A 21,182-nucleotide genomic window follows, 5' to 3' on the forward strand; every position below is an offset into this window, starting at 1 on the left:
TAGCGTTTATCGATATATAACATGATTAAAATCGACTTTTCACATCCCTAAAAGAGCACACATATACGCTTTTACGCACACATACACAGGGTGGGCGCATCAAGAAAGGCAACACTTGATTTGAAGTCCGCCTTGTCAACAGTATGGTTGTCCTTTTTTGACAAACGGCATTTTAAAAGAGCGAGGTGAGAGAAATGATACTAGTTGCTGCGTCGTGAAAGAGAACAGAAAAGGTTGGGCCCTTGATTTAGAACGCATCTTTTAAGCAAATAAACTATTTCAACTACTTATTAAACCGCTGAATGTAACGAAAGTTTTCAACAAAATCATAGACTCGAACAAATTAACTGATATTTCGCGCGCATTTTGACATTTTATGTTTTAACCTGTTTGTTGTTGAGTGGCATCGTGTTTTCCTGTTATTTTGTTGTAATTGTGTTAAATTTGTGTTAAGTTTCAGTGTTGTACCTTAAACAAGTATCTTATACGCTTAAGTAACAATGGTAATTCGTTTTTTGTACTGGAATTTAAGTAGTTTGTTGTTAAATCGTGTGGTGCTTTGCGGTTGGTCATCAGACAAAGGCTTGGATATCCCGGTGTTTGATGGTACTTGTATGTGTCTGTGCAGAGTTCCCCGGCGCCAGACACGCCATCAGACCGAGACGGGGCGCGGTCTCGCATGACTTCACCGGCGCGCGACTACGAGATGTTTGAGGACGAGAGCGCCATACTCGGAGACAACCCCCTCGAGGAGGAAGAGGAAGATGGAGAGGAGCTGTTCAATGATAACATGGAGGCGTGAGTTTATCATTTCTGCTCTTTATTTTGTATGATACTGAAGCCAGTAGTGCATAATATGTATGCTACAGTTATTTCTTGCCACAAATGACAAATGAAAGAATGAGATGAAAAAGCTTTTAAGGTTCTGAGTTTTCAAATCTCTGAACTTTGCCCCTCTCTTTAAATTATTAAGAGCACTTCCATTTAAACTTATTTATATTTCCATTTCTTAAAGCTTACTTAAGTATGGCAAGGTAGCAGGGGATGTATGGGCACGCATTAGGTGGACAGAATAGCATCGGACATACACGGGGCCAAATTAAAGTGGTTTGTGAGCACAGGAGAAGATTGACCCCAGTAGTCATATTCATCTATCATGAAGATTAGACAAACAAGATTGAGAAGAAATCTTGTTTTACTTTATATAATCACAGCATTCTACCTCTGAACCTGTAATTTGTTGAAAGTGCTAAATTGTGATATTTTACCATAAACATCTTATTATCCAGGGACTACCGCCCCATGCCAGGATTGGATCGCTATGATGCCGCAGACCTCGATGATGACAATTATGACCCCATGTCCATCGAAGACCGGCGGGCGGCTGAACAAGAGCTCCGCCGCAGAGACAGAGAGGAAGGGAGGAGGCGGGATGACCAGGGCTTGCTTTATGGTGAGAATTTACTCCTGTATATCATAGGCTTGCTATCTATTCCCATTATTTTCGTATCTCTTATCTGAATTATGGCAGTTGAAAGAAACATGGTCATACATTTTGACAAAACGGAATGCGAGTTCAAACCTGTCACAATAGTTGGAATGATTCAAGTGCAAAAAAAAACAAAAAAAGAGTTGGAATTTCAGCATTTTGGATGTTGTTGAATTGAGGGTTAAATAACACATAGTTTGCTACAGAAGAGTGAATTAAAGCCTTAATTTAAACAGCTTGGTTGCAGCAATACTCATAGTTATATTTTGAATTGTGCTACTGTAATTGATTGTAGTTATATATAAATAAATAAATAATACTACACTATAATAGTATAGTGTAGTATAAAAGAAACATAGTGCAACTTAATACTTATATTATTATTATGTTACACAGCAATAAAGGCTTATTTTATTTATAAATAAATAATAAATAAATAAACATAACTTTTAACTTCTGAATTTTCTCCCAAGGTCTAACTAGGTCTTGATAAAGTAAGTACAAAATAAAGGTAACAATAATCCTTTCTCTAAAACAAAGGTCTTTCCGTAAAATTTTAACTAGTATTTTACAGAAAATATCAAGAAATTTCTTACATTGACTTTATAGGGTTCTGTACCATCTGTCTGTCCGTCCGACCAGTCGCCCATTATCTCCGAAACCACTGAGTATTTTGAAAAAACACACAAAATAGTTCTTTACCTGTAGGTGACAGAAAAAACTCTTAAAAATGTGCAGTCAAGCGTGAGTCTGACTTAATTAGTTTTTGAGCCGACCCCTACAGGTTTTTAGAGACATTTCATTCACGTTCCACATAAAAAAATTACATTGTTTAAAATTGGAACGGGTAATGTTTTTTTTCTATTTCAAAATATAGATGAGTCAGATGAAGAGGATGGCGACGCCCCGCGCGCCAAGCGTCGCCGAGCCGCCGAGAAGGCGGCCACCGGCGCCGAGGAACAGGTCGAGGAGGGCATCGAGAGTATCGAGAACCTTGAGGACACCAAGGGGTACACCACCAAGGAGTGGGTGTCCATGCTGGGGCCCAGGACAGAGATTGCTAACAGGTAAACATGGGCAACACCAAGGAAGTCACACTACTATAAGTTAATATGCATTTGATCAATATAAATAAATATCTGGGACACCGAGCTTTGCTCGGAAAACATAAAAACTCAATATATAGCAAATTTCATTGAAATCGTTAGAGCCGTTTCCGAGATCCTCGATATATATATTTAAAAAAACAAGAATTGTTAGTTTAGTTTAAAGCAGCGGTCGGCAACCTTTTAGCAGCCAAGGGCTAGTAGTTATCGAAGTTGACGCGGGCCGCACTTTGTTGATATTTATGACTTTATCAGACATTGCCGTTTGTCAATATTACATACAAAATAGCCAGAGATGCTCATGGGCCGCAAGTGAGAGGTTCGCGGGCCGCTTGTTGCCGACCGCTGGTTTAAAGGTATTAGATATGAGAAAAGTTTATTTTTTTAAAGTCGAATATCTTTAATAAAAAGTTACAGAAATCTGCGGATTAATTTTGGTGTTGACATATATACATATATTTACTGAACACACATTATAATATACTCTTCACGCATCCTGCCCATTCTGCGTGTCTACAGATTCAAGAACTTCCTCCGCACATTCACAAACAGCAAAGGCCAGTATGTGTACAAGGAGCGCATCCGACGTATGTGCGAACACAATCAAGCCTCCTTCCATGTCGAGTTTGATGTCCTCGCCCGCCGAGAGCAGGTACGTGTATTTGTACATAATACCTGGGAGACCGAGCTTTGTTCGAAAAAAGTAACAACTCAAAAATGCGCGTTTTCCCAGAGATAAGACCTCTAGATTGATTTATCACCCACGAAAACCCCCATATAGCAAATTTCATCGAAATCGTTAAAGCCGTTTCCGAGATCCCCGAAATATATATATAAACAAGAATTGCTGATTTAAAGATATTAGATGTAAGGTCAATATGGTTAAGAACAGGAGTCAGGATTCCGTTCCGCAGGTCGTATTTAGTAAAGACTCGTGGTCCATAAGCTCGGAGAACAATGGTTAAGAAGATTCAAATCTCCTTTAACTAGTAATTAAAGATATGCAGGAATACAGAGCCATAGTGAACCATACTAACAACAAAACAAGGTAGACTTTTGTATAATTATTTTTATGCTGCATGACTTATTGTATAACGAAATGTGGCTTGACCATATTTATTTCCAGGTGCTCGCGTACTTCTTGCCCGAGGCGCCGTTCCAGATGCTGCAGATATTCGACGAGGTGGCCAAAGATGTGGTGCTCCAGATGTTCCCTAGCTACGAGCGAGTCACGTCAGAGATACACGTGCGGATATCGGACTTGCCACTCATTGGTATGGCCACCCAATTATTATCATAGTTATGATGTTGCATTATATTTGTATTATACTTACAAGCAAAACCAGGCGTGGCTCACTCCGCGATTTCGTCGCTTTGCTACAGGTAGCTAAAAGTACATCCATTCCACACCAATTTTGGTGGCTAGCCATAAGCCGCGCGTGGCGCTGTCGCCACCTAGCGCCCATATCTGTCCTGAACGTAACAGACGCGTTTTGTTAGAGAGGGAGTCTTCTGTACCTAGTACTATTATTTATTCTGTGCCGGCAGGGACAAGCAAACCTTGTAAAACTATTATCGCAAATGATGACAGCTGAAAATCAATCATCTTTCTTCCAGAGGAACTCAGAACCTTCCGCAAGCTTCACTTGAACCAGCTGGTCCGAACTGTAGGCGTCATCACGGCTACCACCGGGGTACTGCCTCAGTTGTCAGTCGTGAAGTATGACTGTAACCGGTGCGGATACATCTTGGGTCCGTTTGTGCAGTCGCAGAACTCTGAAGTGAAGCCTGGGTCTTGTCCCGAGTGTCAGAGTGCTGGGCCTTTCATGGTAAGATTATGTTACAAAAAAAATTGTTAGAATAACTATCTGCGCGGCGAACGTAGGCATCTGACGCAAGTAGGCATTTCTTACTTTTTACTTGTAACCCTAATTTAGTTGAGGATTTAATTAACTTTCGCAAGTTTTTTTTTTCGTTTAACTATTTTTATAGTGTCAAATCCCGATACACTTAACATTATTGAAATAAATTTAAACCTGTTAAAAAAAGAATAAATTAAGCATTTTTTTAAGTGAAAAAAATCATTTTAAATAATCACATTTGTTGTATGGGAGCCCCACTTAAATATTTATTTTATTTTGTTAATAGTATTTGTTGTTATAGCGGCAACAGAAATACATCATCTGTGAATATTTCAACTCTAGCTATCACGGTTCATGAGATACAGCCTGGTGACAGTCAGACAGAGGAGTCTTAGTAATAGGATCCCGTTTTTACCCTTTGGGTATGGAACCCTAAAAATAATTGGACAATCTATTTGTCCATGATTTTGACGAATCACTCCCTCTATCCAGGTAAATATGGAGCAGACAGTATACAGAAACTATCAGAAGGTGACCATCCAAGAATCCCCTGGGCGTATTCCCGCCGGCCGGATCCCGCGCTCCAAGGACTGCATACTGTTGGCTGATCTGTGCGACCGCTGCAAGCCGGGCGATGAAGTGGACCTTACTGGCATTTACACTAATAATTATGATGGCTCGCTTAACACGGAACAGGTAATTGTTTTCGGTTGTTTTGTATTCTATTTCATAAAAGTTTATGTAGAAATATGTGGCTTCCCATCACAGTAGGGTGCTTCAATTGCAATAAGGACCATTTTATCTGATATTCCAAAAGAAATTCTGATAGAATGATCTTTATTGCACATGTATAGTTTGTTGTATTTAGCATTAGAAAGAAGGTAAGCGATCTTGACATGTATTTTAATTGAAACACGTTTTTTTCAAAATCAGTAACTATTACTTCTGAATGCAGAAGAATAACTTTATTGTTGCTCAAACTAGACTTACACAATTTGGTTGAACTTGTGACTTTGTATATACGGATAAATGTAGGTTTAGGTAAGTTTATCAATTTTATAATTATATTCATGTTATATATCTAATATTCTCATACTAATTTCCCAGGGTTTCCCAGTATTCGCAACAGTAATCATCGCCAACTACATAGTAGTGAAGGACTGCAAGCACATCGTAGAATCTCTAACCGACGAAGATGTCGCTAACATCGTCAAGTTATCCAAGGACCCTCGCATTGGAGAACGTATAGTGCAGAGCATGGCACCTAGTATATATGGGCATGATTATATCAAGAGAGGGCTTGCGTTGGCGCTGTTTGGTGGTGAATCTAAGAACCCAGGTGTGTACATTACTAATTAGATTCTTAGGCCCACTTACACCACCCCGATAACCCAGGGTTAAGTGGTTATACCGTTAACTTAGTGTCAAATTGTACTGGTAACCATGGTAACTTCAGATTTAATCCGTTAACCTCGGGTTAGTAGAACGGTGCATGTGGGCCTTAGTCGTAATTTAAAAGAGTCCTTGACAAACTTAAGCGGGTATCACACTGGCGACTATTCTATAGTTCGTTTTTTAGCTTTAGAAAGGTAAACAATCTTGATGTATCTTTTAAATGAAAAACACGTTTTAAAAATAAGTCACGGCAAATATATAACAATTATAAATCTAATACGATCATTTATATTCTTCTGCTTTCATAAGTAATCGTTACTGATTTTTTAAAGCGTTTTTCAATTAAAAGACACGTCAAGATCGCTTACCTTCTTTCAAGTTCTTTCTAATGCTAAAAAAACGAACTGTAATTAGAAACTTAATCGTAACTTAAGGAGTTCCTGACAAACTTAAGCGGGTATCACATTGGCGACTATTCTAGTTATTGCTCATAAGCCCTTCACCAGACGATTGCTATTTGTGGACCTATAGAATTTTTGTTACTTAAGTAACATGTGAAATACTTAAGTAACATATATAATATGATTATGTAATAAATAAATTGTTTTTCAACAGGCGAGAAGCACAAAGTGAGAGGCGATATCAACGTACTAATCTGTGGCGATCCCGGTACTGCCAAATCACAGTTTCTCAAGTACACGGAAAAGGTAAATGTATTTTATATTTGAAGTTAAATATTTAAAGCCGTAGCCGTAAGTTTTAAGTATTAATCCGAGTGAAATTCAACTTTGTTTTCATGTCTTAAAGTTTATTTTTGTTTTAGATTGCTCCAAGAGCGGTGTTTACCACTGGCCAAGGCGCTAGCGCCGTCGGTTTGACAGCTTATGTGAGGAAGAACCCCACCACAAGGTATGCTGTAAGGTTAAGGCTTATCTATGGTTGTACCTTAATTTACTGCACAAACGAAGAGTCAATTACTACCAAATTTTGCGTGTAATTAGTACGATTGTGAACTAGGGCAGGGGTCGGCAAACCGCGGCTCACGAGCCGACTGCGACTTTTTGGAGGTTCGATTGCGGCTCTTCAAGCAACTATAAAAATTACATTCCCAACTCTTATACTATTGAAAACACCATTGTTTTCTTCTCAAAAGTTTGCCGACCCCTGAACTAGGGTATCGATACGGCAATCCTGGGTTTGAATCCCATTTAGGCCGTTTATACTATGAATATTAAATTTTGTGGATTTTATTAATAGTCCGGGAGCCGGCTGCATGAAACAAACCTCATCAAAAAATAGAATATACCTACCCTGTAGAGGTACCTGACATTTAGTAGATTCCAACGCACTTGGTCGGCCTAGGCTTAACCTGGCAGATTTTGTACAAATGGCAAAAACGTTGGACAAAAATTCATCAAAAAAAACCTCATCGAAAAATAGAATGAAACTTGTATGGTAGGATACCTGACCTTGAGGACAGTAAAAAAAAAGTGGTCGGCCTCACCTTAGCCTGGCAGTTTTTGCAGTCCGACCAGATTTATTGGGTCACGTGAGAGCTACAATTTACCTCATCGAAAAATAGAATGAAACAAACGGATTATAATAGCTAAAATAAGCCTGTCGACGTATGTCTTGGTCGGCCTCACCTTAACCTGGCAGTTTTTGCAGTCCGACCAGATTTATAAAAAAATCATCAAAAATTTTTTATCGAAAAATCGTATGAAACTTGTATGGTACGATAGCTGCCTTTGAGAACAGTAAAAAAAAAAGTGGTCGGCCAAATCCTGTGTTGGCAGGTTCCTGTGTCCGACCAATTTTGTGGTAGAGTCTGTGCGGAAAGAGAAGAGTCGTGGCAGAAACGGGAACTAACATTTTAAATTTTATATGGCAATCAAACCTTTGACACCTTGTCATGTAAAAAGTAAACAAACTTCTGTCATTGTATATTTATTAACAAAAACCGCAAGTTTTATGTATAAAATATTTACAAAACACGATAAAAGCGTACATAAAACCACAAGGAAAATTATATTTAACATTGTTCGGTTTTGTCAGCGGGAAGAAAACGGCTAAAAGCCGACTATCGACTTACAAAAAGTCGCGGAACGTGTTTCCGCTATTCGCGGGTATTGATGTTGTATTTAACATTAAATAATTACCTATTTAATAAGCCCCCTAAGTAACTTGTCTCCGGTACATAATCGGTAAGTATATTCATTCAAAATATATTAATTTTCATAAATATGCAGGTCATTCATGGTCTTTAAAATAACTGACAAATAGTCTTGATACTTGCCATTTTATGCATATTTATATGTAATTTTTTTTTTCAGGATTGTGTAAAAGTACCTACGGTATCTCGAATAAAAGACCGCTAAGTAGGTCATATGCAAGAATTCGTAATCTACGTGCCGGATTCAACCACATCCAGTTCAGATGAAGATAGTTCTATGAGTGTCCCTGGTTGTTCTGAAGCTAGCTCAAACATAAGTGACATTGAATATTTTAATTCAGACTTCGATTACAAAGAATAAAACTTTTTCTAATAAAATATTTCTTTGTTTGTAGGTTCTGTTAGTTACGAAATTATATTTCATATTTAGCAGTGACTTTTCGGTGAAGTAAAATATCGTGAGATGAGAGAACCGGACATATCCCAATAAGGCCTACCTACTTAGGGGCCATCCATTAACTACGTCACACGTTTAGGGGTGGAAGGGGGTCAAGAAAATGTGACATGTTGTGGCATAGGGGAGGGGGGAGTCAAAAACATCGTGACGTCACTTTAACTTCATCAATATTCATCAGTAACCGAAAATTAATTTATATATATATATATATATATATATTTTTTTTTATCGCTGTACATTTAAATAATGAGGTTTTTGGAAGTAGGTAGGTAATTTTCGTTCCTAATTGGTTTTGCGTTATAAAATTACTAATATTTCTTTTACAAAAAATATAATAATAATAATAATAACCCCGCGGGGGCAGCTTGTGGCGACACCGCGGACCCCTATTCCAGAGGGCCCTGTCATCTGGCCCCCGCCTCTGTGCTTGCCTTGATTGGCCGGCCAGAGTGGAGTCGCAAGAGCGGGACCTATGCTCCAGGTTGGAAGTGTAAAATGTCATAACGCCGGCGGCCTGCTGAACGGATCACCGGGATCTGGCTACCGCAGACTCACCTCTCGACAACCTTACAGCCGCTCCGAAGTGTTGCCCTATTGTCGCACTGTGCGTGCGGCCGTTGTAGGGCCCACTAAATGAGTAGGCGAGTCACCACCTGTCTTACACAACTTTGAGACTGATTGTCACGGCAGGTGTCCGCTAGTCTCCTCCCATAACCCATTATCCAGTCCATCCAACTTGCATATCAATAGCCCATGACCTTAGTTCCCATCGCAGCACAAAAGTGCTGCACTGCAATAGTCTTTGCACCTGGCGGAGACCATCTCCGGATGTATCATATTGTGCGCTCGGGGATAGTATCTGCCATGTGTATCCCTTGCTTTTAAAGTAAACTGTCTTAAAGGGCCTCTGCGCTGTTGGCTTCGGCCCCACGCACGCCTCCCAAAGGTCCGGGACCCCATGGTCCCGAGATATGGAAAGGACAAACAAATAATAATAATATATTCTTTATTGTGCACCACATAATGAAATATTTTTTTATACAAAAAATAAAGCCGAGTTAGTATTGCCGATTTCGTTGAAAACAAAATTGCCTAAATGTGACGTCACACAAGGTGGGGAGGGATTTGCAAAATGTGACCAAGTGTGACAAGGAGGGGGGGAGGGGTCAAAAAACCTAGAAATTTGTGTGACGAATTTCTACCCGATCTACCCGGTTTTAATAACTGTTGGACTGCACAGATTAGGCAGTACATAAATGAGACTCTATCTTGTTTGGTACTAAAATTACAATTGTATTGGGCAGATTCTTAACTAGTTTTAGCACTTTTGTCAATCGCACTGTCACTTTTTAGTATCTGAGACATAAAAACAAGTGTGTTTTAAAAAGAAAACTAGTGCCTGCGCTAAATCAGGGGATTGAGTTGATGAGCCGACACCACCACCAGGCTCCGTTTAGTAAGCCGTGGTAAAAAACTGGAACAAAAGGGATTCAAGTATCATGACCTTTAGTGTCGTACTATAATCACGTGACCAGTGTTGTCAGCATAGCAAAAACCATAAAATAGCACTGGCGCGCCCTCAAATCCCACGACTCTTCTCTTTCCGCACAGACTCTACCACGTAAGAGCTACAATTTACCTCATCGAAAAATAGAATGAAACAAACGGATTATAATAGCTAAAATAAGCCTGTTGACGTATGTCTTGGTCGGCCTCACCTTAACCTGGCAGTTTTTGCAGTCCGACCAAATTTATAAAAAAAAACAAAAAAATTTTTTCGAAAAATCGTATGAAACTTGTATGGTAAGATAGCTGCCTTTGAGGACAGTAAAAAAAAAGTGGTCGGCCAAATCCTTTGTTGGCAGGTTCCTGTGTCCGACCAATTTTGTGGTACCACGTGAGAGCTACAATTTACCTCAACGAAAAATAGAATGAAACAAACGGATAATAATAGCTAAAATAAGCCTGTTGACGTAGGTCTTGGTCGGCCTCACCTTAACCTGGCAGTTTTTGCAGTCCGACCAAATTTGTGATACCACGTGACAGCTAGAATAGGACCACACATGCTGTATTCCATACGCATCATGACTTTGTGTACCTATCTGATGGGCGGGCGTATATGAAACGCCTTCTTGTACGTGCAGGTGATCCAGGTATACACCAAAGCTTAGTTTTCAATCGAACACTTGTAATATAAGAGGAAAAACTGCACGTGATCCTTCCAAAATTTAAATAAATGGTAAAATGTTCCTCCACGATGTTCTCAACGGGCATCTAGACTGCGTTGGATTGCTGTCACAGTTAGGGCTCCGCGCTCCCACGCGCCGAACTCGTCACACCACACTATTCCATATTCCCTGTCATCGTACCAATTATGGCCAAAATTCTATTCTATTAAATTCTGAGTAGAATCGCACGTACCTATAATAAATCGTTCCAAAACATTGACCCTTTCTTCTCCTCCAGACGTGTTTTCAAATCACAAATTGCAAAGCAACTTTCCTGGTAGTCACGCACTATCACACCCACTTACACACATACACACACACACACACGAACACATAAATTCCAATAAATGCATACAAACTAATAGATTCGCTCGTTTATGTAGGTACTGTATGTATGTTTATTTTACTATTTTTTATTTATTGTTTACGCAAAATTAGAGCTACAGGGTGATTCATGAGACGTGAGCAGGACTAATCCTGCACACTCAGTAACTGATAATTGATCGATCTCCGTCGTATTTAGGTAAAACAACTACACTTTTTCCTATTTTTCAACTTTTTGGTGAGGGCAAATTTAATTCTCTACAATCATGGTCACCCTACAAGACCTAATTAATAAACATAAAACCTCTTTTACGAAGGAAATAAAATGTCAAACCTTAGTGAGATACGAGTTTTCAAAAGTAACCAGAGCGTGATGACAGTGATGACATTGAATTTGACACAGAATATCTGTAGTTTAGTATTCTAATTTTAGGGCGACCATGCATGTCGTAAATAAATTGAAAAATTTTTTTTTCAACACTAGTAGAAAATTTACGTCAATCTCACTAATACTGATAGGAAACAGTTGCTTATAATTTACAAAATGCGCAGTGTTAGTCCTGCTCACGTCTCCTGAATCACCCTGTATACCTACTATTTTAGGATTTTTTTTCCAGTTTACAGTTATTATTAATTTTTTCTCTTTTTCCTTGTACCTTAAAGACTTTCAAATTAAGTTATATTTACGATTTTTGTACAGCACAAGTTACAAGTCTACCCACAGATGATTTTTTATTATGTATAAATTACAGGAAGTTCTGTTATTGGCTATGCTATAAGTTCTCATGTTTTTTGTATATTATTTAATGTAAACGCTGTTGAACTTCTCAATAAATATAAATAAATAAAAATACACAAGATAACCTCACATATATTAAGTGATTATCTTATTGTTATTTCTTCGACTCGCAAAGGCGTTATGTTTCCTTCAAACCATTTGATCTTATACATTTCATCTCTTAATGTCCAGCCACAATGTGTTGCATCAAATTTGATGCAAGTGGATTCTGCCGCACACTGCCACATTGAATTTATGAAAGCCGCCCGTAACAAGCCATACGTCAACAGGGTTATTTTAGCTATTATAATCCGTTTGTTTCATTCTATTTTTCGATGAGGTAAATTGTAGCTCTCACGTGGTACCACAAAATTGGTCGGACAGAGGAACCTGCCAACACAGGATTTGGCCGACCACTTTTTTTTTACTGTCCTCAAAGGCAGCTATCGTACCATACAAGTTTCATACGATTTTTCGATAAAAAAAATTTGATGATTTTTTTATAAATTTGGTCGGACTGCAAAAACTGCCAGGTTAAGGTGAGGCCGACCAAGACATACGTCAACAGGCTTATTTAAGCTATTATAATCCGTTTGTTTCATTCTATTTTTCGATGAGGTAAATTGTAGCTCTCACGTGGTACCACAAAATTGGTCGGACACAGGAACCTGCAAACACAGGATTTGGCCGACCATTTTTTTTTACTGTCTTCAAAGGCAGCTATCGTACCATACAAGTTTCATACGATTTTTCGATAAAAAAATTTTGATGATTTTTTCATAAATTTGGTCGGACTGCAAAAACTGCCAGGTTAAGATGAGGCCGACCAAGACATACGTCAACAGGCTTATTTTAGCTATTATAATCCGTTTGTTTCATTCTATTTTTCGATGAGGTAAATTGTAGCTCTCACGTGGTACCACAAAATTGGTCGGACACAGGAACCTGCAAACACAGGATTTGGCCGACCATTTTTTTTTACTGTCCTCAAAGGCAGCTATCGTACCATACAAGTTTCATACGATTTATCGATAAAAATTTTTTGATGATTTTTTTATAAATCTGGTCGGACTGCAAAAACTGCCAGGTTAAGGTGAGGCCGACCAAGACATACGTCAACAGGCTTATTTAAGCTATTATAATCCGTTTGTTTCATTCTATTTTTCGATGAGGTAAATTGTAGCTTTCACGTGGTACCACAAAATTGGTCGGACACAGGAACCTGCAAACACAGGATTTGGCCGACCATTTTTTTATTACTGTCCTCAAAGGCAGCTATCGTACCATACAAGTTTCACACGATTTTTCGATAAAAATTTTTTGATGATTTTTTTATAAATTTGGCCGGACTGCAAAATCTGCCAGGTTAAGGTGAGGCCGACCAAGACATACGTCAACAGGCTTATTTAAGCTATCATAATCCGTTTGTTTCATTCTATTTTTCGATGAGGTAAATTGTAGCTCTCACGTGGTACCACAAAATTGGTCGGACACAGGAACCTGCAAACACAGGATTTGGCCGACCATTTTTTTTTACTGTCCTCAAAGGCAGCTATCGTACCATACAAGTTTCATACGATTTATCGATAAAAAATTTTTGATGATTTTTTTATAAATCTGGTCGGACTGCAAAAACTGCCAGGTTAAGGTGAGGCCGACCAAGACATACGTCGACAGGCTTATTTTAGCTATTATAATCCGTTTGTTTCATTCTATTTTTCGATGAGGTAAATTGTAGCTCTCACGTGACCCAATAAATCTGGTCGGACTGCAAAAACTGCCAGGCTAAGGTGAGGCCGACCACTTTTTTTTTACTGTCCTCAAGGTCAGGTATCCTACCATACAAGTTTCATTCTATTTTTCGATGAGGTTTTTTTTGATGAATTTTTGTCCAACGTTTTTGCCATTTGTACAAAATCTGCCAGGTTAAGCCTAGGCCGACCAAGTGCATTGGAATCTACTAAATGTCAGGTACCTCTACAGGGTAGGTATATTCTATTTTTTGATGAGGTTTGTTTCATGCAGCCGGCTCCCGGACTATAACTGTGAAGTTAAGGGACATTTTTAGATGTTTAGAGGGCATGCCAAAATATATATAGTTTGTCAAAGGACAGTCTCATTTCAAACATAGACAGAGAGAATCATACTATCTTTGTCTTACACTAGTACTAGCACCCAAAAGAAAAGGGTGAATACAGTTGTTTTGTTCCTATTTACTGACAGATTTGGTTTGACCAACTATAATTTACCAGTTTTTTTAAGCTAAACATTAATTTCTCAGGGACTGGACGCTAGAGGCCGGCGCGCTCGTACTAGCGGACCGCGGCGTGTGCCTCATCGACGAGTTCGACAAGATGAACGACCAGGACCGCACCTCCATCCACGAGGCCATGGAACAGCAGTCCATCTCGATCTCCAAGGCTGGCATCGTCACTTCCCTGCATGCCAGGTAATAATCCGCCCGATTCGAACTTTAAAATACGACAAATATTACGTCTAGATACGATATGGATTTATTGTAGTGAATAAAAAAATAATTCGATTTTAAAGTAGCGTGACCTTGTAGTGAATAAAAAAATAATAAGGTTTTAAATGTTTAAATAATTAATGAGAATAATGCCTCGGATGAGATCCGCGGTGAAACATTGGACTATTGGAGTACAAGGGTCCTCTTGTTATTCTAACCTGGTTAATGGGAACTTGGTAGGATATTGAAAAGATAAAACCAAATATCTGACATGCAATTTAATATACTCCGCTAACTACTTACAAGGCACTCCGCTTCAGGGCGGGCGCTACTCAAAATACAATCTGTTTCTATAAACCGTTGGCGGTTATGGGGTGACACCATAGTAAACCTTAATCTACGGTCGCGAGACGGACGAGACGCGGGGTTTTGGGCCAAAACCTAGGATAAAAGTCTAGTGCACTCACGGATACCGGGTGTAGCTTTCATCCTGGAACTTAGCGTAGCAGACAGATCGACGTAGATCAGCGGCGGGCGTTCATCGAGCCCCAGCTGTGACAAGCTAAGGCGAGAACAACCCGCGGCGCTCGGAGTTTTACAGGAAGGACCCGCACGAAGACACCTTGGAGTCGTCGGACGGCAGCATAGCCATCCGACACACGGCCTGCAGGTCGAGGCCGCGTCCTACGGCGTGGAAGCAGCGTCAGCATGACGCTCAGCAGAATCGGGGACGCGCAACAGCGCGCCAGGGAACACGATCACCAACCGTGCTCATGTCCATCGGCGACACGGGACGCACTAAGTAAATCACGCGCACAATTCACGCACAGCGATATACGCACTTTACAAATCGGTCTCCCACCAGCCGGACCAGGCGGCGGAAGGAGACGAGGCAATCCCTCTTAATCTTTAATTAGCAACCCTCTACATCCTAGCGTATTCCCATTCCAAGTGTAAGTGACAGTCTCGAAATCTTCCCCTACCCGTCACGTTGCGTTTCGATTCACATCAACACATTAAACGTCAAACCAACTTAAATCTTTTCCAAATCAAATGACTCTCGAAAAATATCAATGCTCATTAATACTTGTAATATTTTAAGTGGTTAATAATAATTACTAATAATTACATTTTTATCGTACGTTTTCTACCTTGTTTCATTCAGAATACCTTCCTTCCGATGCGGTAACTAAACGCATAATTTATTTTCTGACAGTTCATCTGTCAAAAATCTCAACTCATTGACACCGTCAAAATCGTCATTTATGTTTCATAAAAATTCCGAAAATGATTCTAAAATACAAATTAAATTAGGATGTGACCTACTTGGGCAGTTAGGATGTATCACGAGGATCATTTTGATATACGTGAAGCCAGGTTTGGTTCGACAACCTCTGCACAATCTGGGTGACAAGTTCCGTTCGAGTGGCATACTCTTTAGACTTGTTTCTTCGAAACCAGTTAGCCAGGAGGCAGGATATGCTAATCAACCTACAGCTGCGAAGGTACATTACAGTTTTACATAAGTGTCATACTCTGGTGTATGTTATTCTGTCGAAAATGCGACACTAATGTTGTATAGGTCACGTTGTATGAGGAAGTATATGTTTGGTATAGGAAATTATGTAGCATCGCTACATTATTTGACTGACACTTTTGACACTGACATATTTAATCTATATCGTATCTGGGCGTAATATTTGATCTTAAAGTTCAAATAGTCCCGAATAATGTACATATTGTAGTTAATGAATCGCATGCTAGATGGCGCTGTACCGTCCAGGAAAAATCCTGAATCGCGCTATCAAGATTTTTCTTAGGATTATGACCCCTTTATTCGTACAGATTGTGTATAGTTTACTAATTGCTCGCTAGATGGCGCTGTACCGTCCAGGAAAAAACCTGAATCGCGCTATCAAGATTTTTCTTGGGATTATGACCCCCTAATTCGTATAGATTGTGTATAGTTTACTAATTGCTCGCTAGATGGCGCTGTACCGTCCAGTGAAAATCCTGAATCGCGCTATCAAGATTTTTCTTAGGATTATGACCCCCTGATTCGTACAGATTGTGTGTAGTTTACTAATTGGTCGCTAGATAGCGCTGTACCGTCCAGGAAAAATCTTGAATCGTGCTATCGAGATTTTTCTTGTGATAATGACCCTGATTCATACAGATTGGTATACGAATGTTAGACGGCGCTCTTCCTTTTATCAAAAATCCTAAATCGCGTTATCGGTTATCGAGATTTTCTTGGAATAATTACTCCAGATGCATGCTAATCTTCCGTCGATCGTTTGATGTCGTTGTTCTTTGTAGTTAAAATCGTGAATATATTAAGATTGTTTGTATGTATTGCACGTATTTTTCAAAGATCTTAGCCATCTGTTTATTTGCATTTTCTTCAGCTCCGATATGAAATCCCCTAGCGTCTGATTTTCAACGTTAATTTTAGTTCACTAATGATTTCCGCAGGTGTTCAATAATAGCAGCGGCCAATCCGATCGGCGGGCGGTACGACGCGTCTCTAACGTTCTCCGAGAACGTGAACCTGTCGGAACCGATCCTGTCGCGTTTCGACGTGCTGTGCGTCGTGCGGGACGAGCCGGAACCGATGCGGGACGCGCACCTCGCCAAGTAAGCACCTACTCATCTTATTAAACTTTCGTGAGACATATTTTAAATTGTTTATACGACAACGGTTTCACTCACTTGAATTTTTAGTCGCTATTGGCGACATGTTTCGGGCCCGTCGGGGGTCCTTCCTCAGGCTCGAGTGCTCGAGTTGCAGTCGCCGCGAGTCGTATAAACAACCTACTCACCTTTCTGGTTGTCCGCTTTCCTAGAATTTTATCCTATCCGCGAAATTAATAATTTAAAAAATATATATTTTCCTGTTTACGTACAAATTATAGCCTGTTATAGTGTCCCACTGCTGGGCAAAGGCCCTCCCTTTTATTTTCACGACTGCCTGCCACGCTTATTTTGCGGCTGGTGGCTATACTAACCCACCTATCCGGATGCATAAAACAATTCAGAAAAGTAATCTTTATAGTGAATTCATTTTGAAAGAGCATATCTTTCATCCACTAATGCTATCCCTTTTACACACTATTCCAACATCGTGTTTAACATACATCTTCAATTCTCAGATTCGTAGTATCCTCCCACATCCGTCACCACCCGACGCAGCGCGGGCAGGCCATTGAAGAGAATGAGCTGACCGACCCCGACTTCGCGCTGCCCCAAGACTTGCTCAAGAAATACATCGTGTACGCGAGGGAGAACGTGCGACCTAAACTACAGGTACGAATATGAAAAGAAGAAAACCATGGGGCCTACCACGAAAACCGAAGTTCGCAAATTGCGGGCATCTTTCTCTGTCACTCTAATTACCTCTTAATTGGAGTAAAAGAGAAAGATACGCGCTATTTGTACGGGTTTAGACTCTGATCTAAACCCGTACAAATAGGCTCTGGCCTTAGCTCCCATTCGCACGACAGCTTTTTCAACGCGCGTTAAAAAAGCGCTTGAATCTGTCCACACTCTAATTTCGACTTAACGACCAAGGCTTAAAGTCGAATATCCAACAACGCTTGATAAAAAGCGCTATCGCTGTCGTGTGAATAAATACACATGTATCCATTTGTGTCATACAAACGCTTTTTTAACGCGCGTTGGAAAAGCGCCCGTGGGAATGGGGGCTAAGGGTGGTATTGCACCTGTCCAATTTCTTTGTCCAATGTCATTGCGTCTCACTCTCTCATTAAGCAAAATGTGATTTATTTATTCAGAATATGGATCAAGACAAAGTGGCCAAGATGTACAGTCAACTGCGTCAGGAATCACTCGCCACAGGCAGCTTACCCATCACAGTCAGACACATTGAATCTGGTAAGTTATCATTCGATTGGAAATATATCTGTTCAATATGCAAACTAATTAATTGCTGGTCAATTTTTGTGCTTTCAAAGATGGTCTTTAATTAGTTGATTACTCGAAAATACTAATCTAGAATACATCGAAATAATTATCCATAGAAATATGATCTACATACTCAAGTCGCGAAGTATAAGTTAGACTTAACCAGGCGCGATTTCGTCACGTCTCTACAAGTACATGCGGCCACACCAGTTTTGGTGTCTAGCAGTAGCAGTTCCCGCGCACCCCTATGGAACGACGCCTGCTCGCGCTTGCGCTTGTATCTCGTAATAGATGCATTTTGTTAGAGAGTGAATCTTCTGTGCAGTCAGCAGCAGAAGTTACTAAGGGGCCCAGGTGTTCAAAATGATCTTGACGCGACTTTATTGTTAAGAGAATAAGAGCGTGTCAAGGTAATTTTTAACACCTCGCCCGCTTAGCAACTTCTGCTGCTGACTGTACCTGTAGTTCGTTTTTTTTAGCATTAGAAAGAACTTGAAAGAAGGTAAGCGATCTTGGCATGTCTTTTAATTAAAAAACGCTTTTTAAAAATCAATAACTATTACTTATGAAAGCAGAAGAATATAAATGATCGTATTTGCCGTAACTTATTTTTTAAATGTGTTTTTCAATTAAAAGACAAATCAAGATTGTTTACCTAATTTCTAATGCTAAAAAAAACGAACTATAGTACTATTATTTATTTTGTAACTTAACCGAAAAAAAACTGGTAATAACAGCCTCATAACGTGTTACACTCATGATAATGTTTGGTCGTCAGTGATCCGCATGAGCGAGGCGCACGCGCGCATGCACCTGCGCGCGCAGGTGAGCGAGGAGGACGTGAACATGGCCATCCGCACCATGCTCGAGAGCTTCGTCGACACGCAGAAGTACAGCGTCATGCGCGCCATGCGACAGGTATTACATAGCCTAAATTCTTCTCAATGCATTACTGCAATGTTCTGCCCAAGTTCTGACGCCAGAGTGCAGTACTAATTTGTTTAGTAAACCATAGACTCTATGGCCTAGAGCAGCGGTCGGCAACCGACTGCGAATGCGGCCCGCGAACCTCTCACATGCGGTCCGCGAGCCTCCCTGGCTATTTTGTACGTAATATTAACTAATGAAGATGTCTGATAAAGTCATAAATATTAACAAAGTGCGGCCCGCGTCCACTTCGTTAACTGCTATGTGGCCCTTGGCTGCTAAAAGGTTGCCGACCGCTGGCCTAGAGTAACTGATACATACTAGGCCTTGAACAGTTTTTTGACAAGTTTTCACTATGACATTGATGCATCAAGGTAGTTTGTTTATAGGTGGCCTACCGCGACACAGGAAATTCGATTTTTTTTATCTGCCTGTCTATATCGATCGAATAGGTTTCACGGTAGGCCATGTGATTGACCTAGTGACGCCCTCTACGCAGAGCTTTGCGTATTCTAATGATGCGCTATTTCAGTTTACAAAACGGCGCAATTATCCACATGGAGAATTATAGAGGTCCTTACATTTTTCAAACATATAAACTTGGTACTATCGTACAATATAATAAAATCTTGCAATTAGTTAACTCACTTCTAATATATGAATCGATCCGAAACTTTTCAAATAACTACCTACCTATATATAATATTGAGCTGATTTGATGATTTTGATGATAGAGCCAGAAATTGGATAGTGGAAATGGTGGCTACTAGTGGAACCCTTGAGATTGGAATGTCCTGAAACTTTCCGCAACTTGCACATCTGTATCTATCTGTCCTCTTACAAATTCTCTATGCAAACACATAATCATTTCCATTTGTTCCAGACATTCCAAAAATACCTCTCCTACAAGAAGGACCACAGCGAGCTCCTCTACTACATTCTCCGCCAACTCACCATGGACCAGCTCGCCTACATGCGTGGGCTCCACAACCACTCCCAGTCCACCATTGAAATATCTGAGCGGGACCTCCTGGAGCGAGCGAGACAGATCAACATTACCGACCTGAAGCCTTTTTACGACAGCCGCATCTTCAAGATGAACAGCTTCAGCTATGATCAGAAGAGGAAGGTGATTATACATACGCTGCCCGAGGCGCCTGCTGAGGCATAGTTCTGGAAACCATTGTTTTGTATCCTCCGCCAACTCACCATGGACCAGCTCGCCTACATGCGCGGTCTCCACAACCACTCTCAGTCCACCATCGAAATATCAGACCGGGGTTCCTGGAGCGAGCGAGACAGATCAACATTACCGACCTGAAGCCTTTCTACGACAGCCGCATCTTCAAGATGAACAGCTTCAGCTATGATCAGAAGAGGAAGGTGATTATACATACGCTGCCCGAGGCGCCTGCTGAGGCATAGTTTTGGAAACCATTGTTTTGTATGGCTTATATTGGAAAGCATTGTATGAATGAAAGATGGGCCGAATATTCGGTAATTAATCGGCATATTTTTCAATGTTCGTATTCGGCCGATAGTTCGGTTTAAATTGCCGGATATTTTCGAAAGTATTTTGCGAACTCGTCTAATTTAAGTTCGGTCAGTTATCAGTGAATACTGTACTACTATTTTATCTGAAATTAAATCATCAGTTGCGAATGGTCACCGACAATATCTGCTAAAATGTTACATTGTTATATTTGCCAACATTCTTACACCGTAAACCAAATTAGCAAAGAATGGAATGGTACATTAAAGTTTGCCTTGTAGATTTTGCAGATGCTGATTTTAACATCACATATTGAAATTTTCTTTTTGATGTTATAGTTCGTTTTTTTTAGCATTAGAAAGAACTCCACAGAAGCAAGCGTGCAGTTTTTATCAGGCTCTTTAATTGTTAATAATTATTGAATTATCTAATGTAGCATGGTCAATACATATAATTTACTTCAAATTATTACCGCTAAAAGTGCCGGATTTGGAACCACAAGCTTACTTCTGCGAAGTTCTTTCTAATGCTAAAAAAAACGAACTATAGTCGAAATTGTC

General features: G+C 40.0%; 1 protein-coding gene across 1 annotated transcript; it reads left to right on the top strand.

Annotated features, from left to right (window-relative positions):
• The first annotated feature begins 380 nt into the window (after positions 1-380).
• Positions 381-20,951, top strand: LOC134668267 (DNA replication licensing factor Mcm2). Its single transcript, XM_063525755.1, has 17 exons — positions 381-503; positions 629-798; positions 1,290-1,453; positions 2,367-2,556; positions 3,115-3,247; positions 3,722-3,869; positions 4,213-4,424; positions 4,950-5,153; positions 5,565-5,796; positions 6,468-6,559; positions 6,676-6,761; positions 14,094-14,261; positions 16,755-16,916; positions 17,432-17,585; positions 18,074-18,173; positions 18,982-19,121; positions 20,014-20,951. The coding sequence occupies exons 1-17, from the start codon at positions 501-503 to the stop codon at positions 20,299-20,301; spliced, it is 2,646 nt and encodes an 881-aa protein (XP_063381825.1). The 5' UTR covers positions 381-500; the 3' UTR covers positions 20,302-20,951.
• The last annotated feature ends 231 nt before the right edge of the window (positions 20,952-21,182 follow it).

Source organism: Cydia fagiglandana, chromosome 1, assembly GCF_963556715.1.
Source record: "Cydia fagiglandana chromosome 1, ilCydFagi1.1, whole genome shotgun sequence".
Taxonomy (NCBI): Eukaryota; Metazoa; Arthropoda; class Insecta; order Lepidoptera; family Tortricidae; genus Cydia; species Cydia fagiglandana.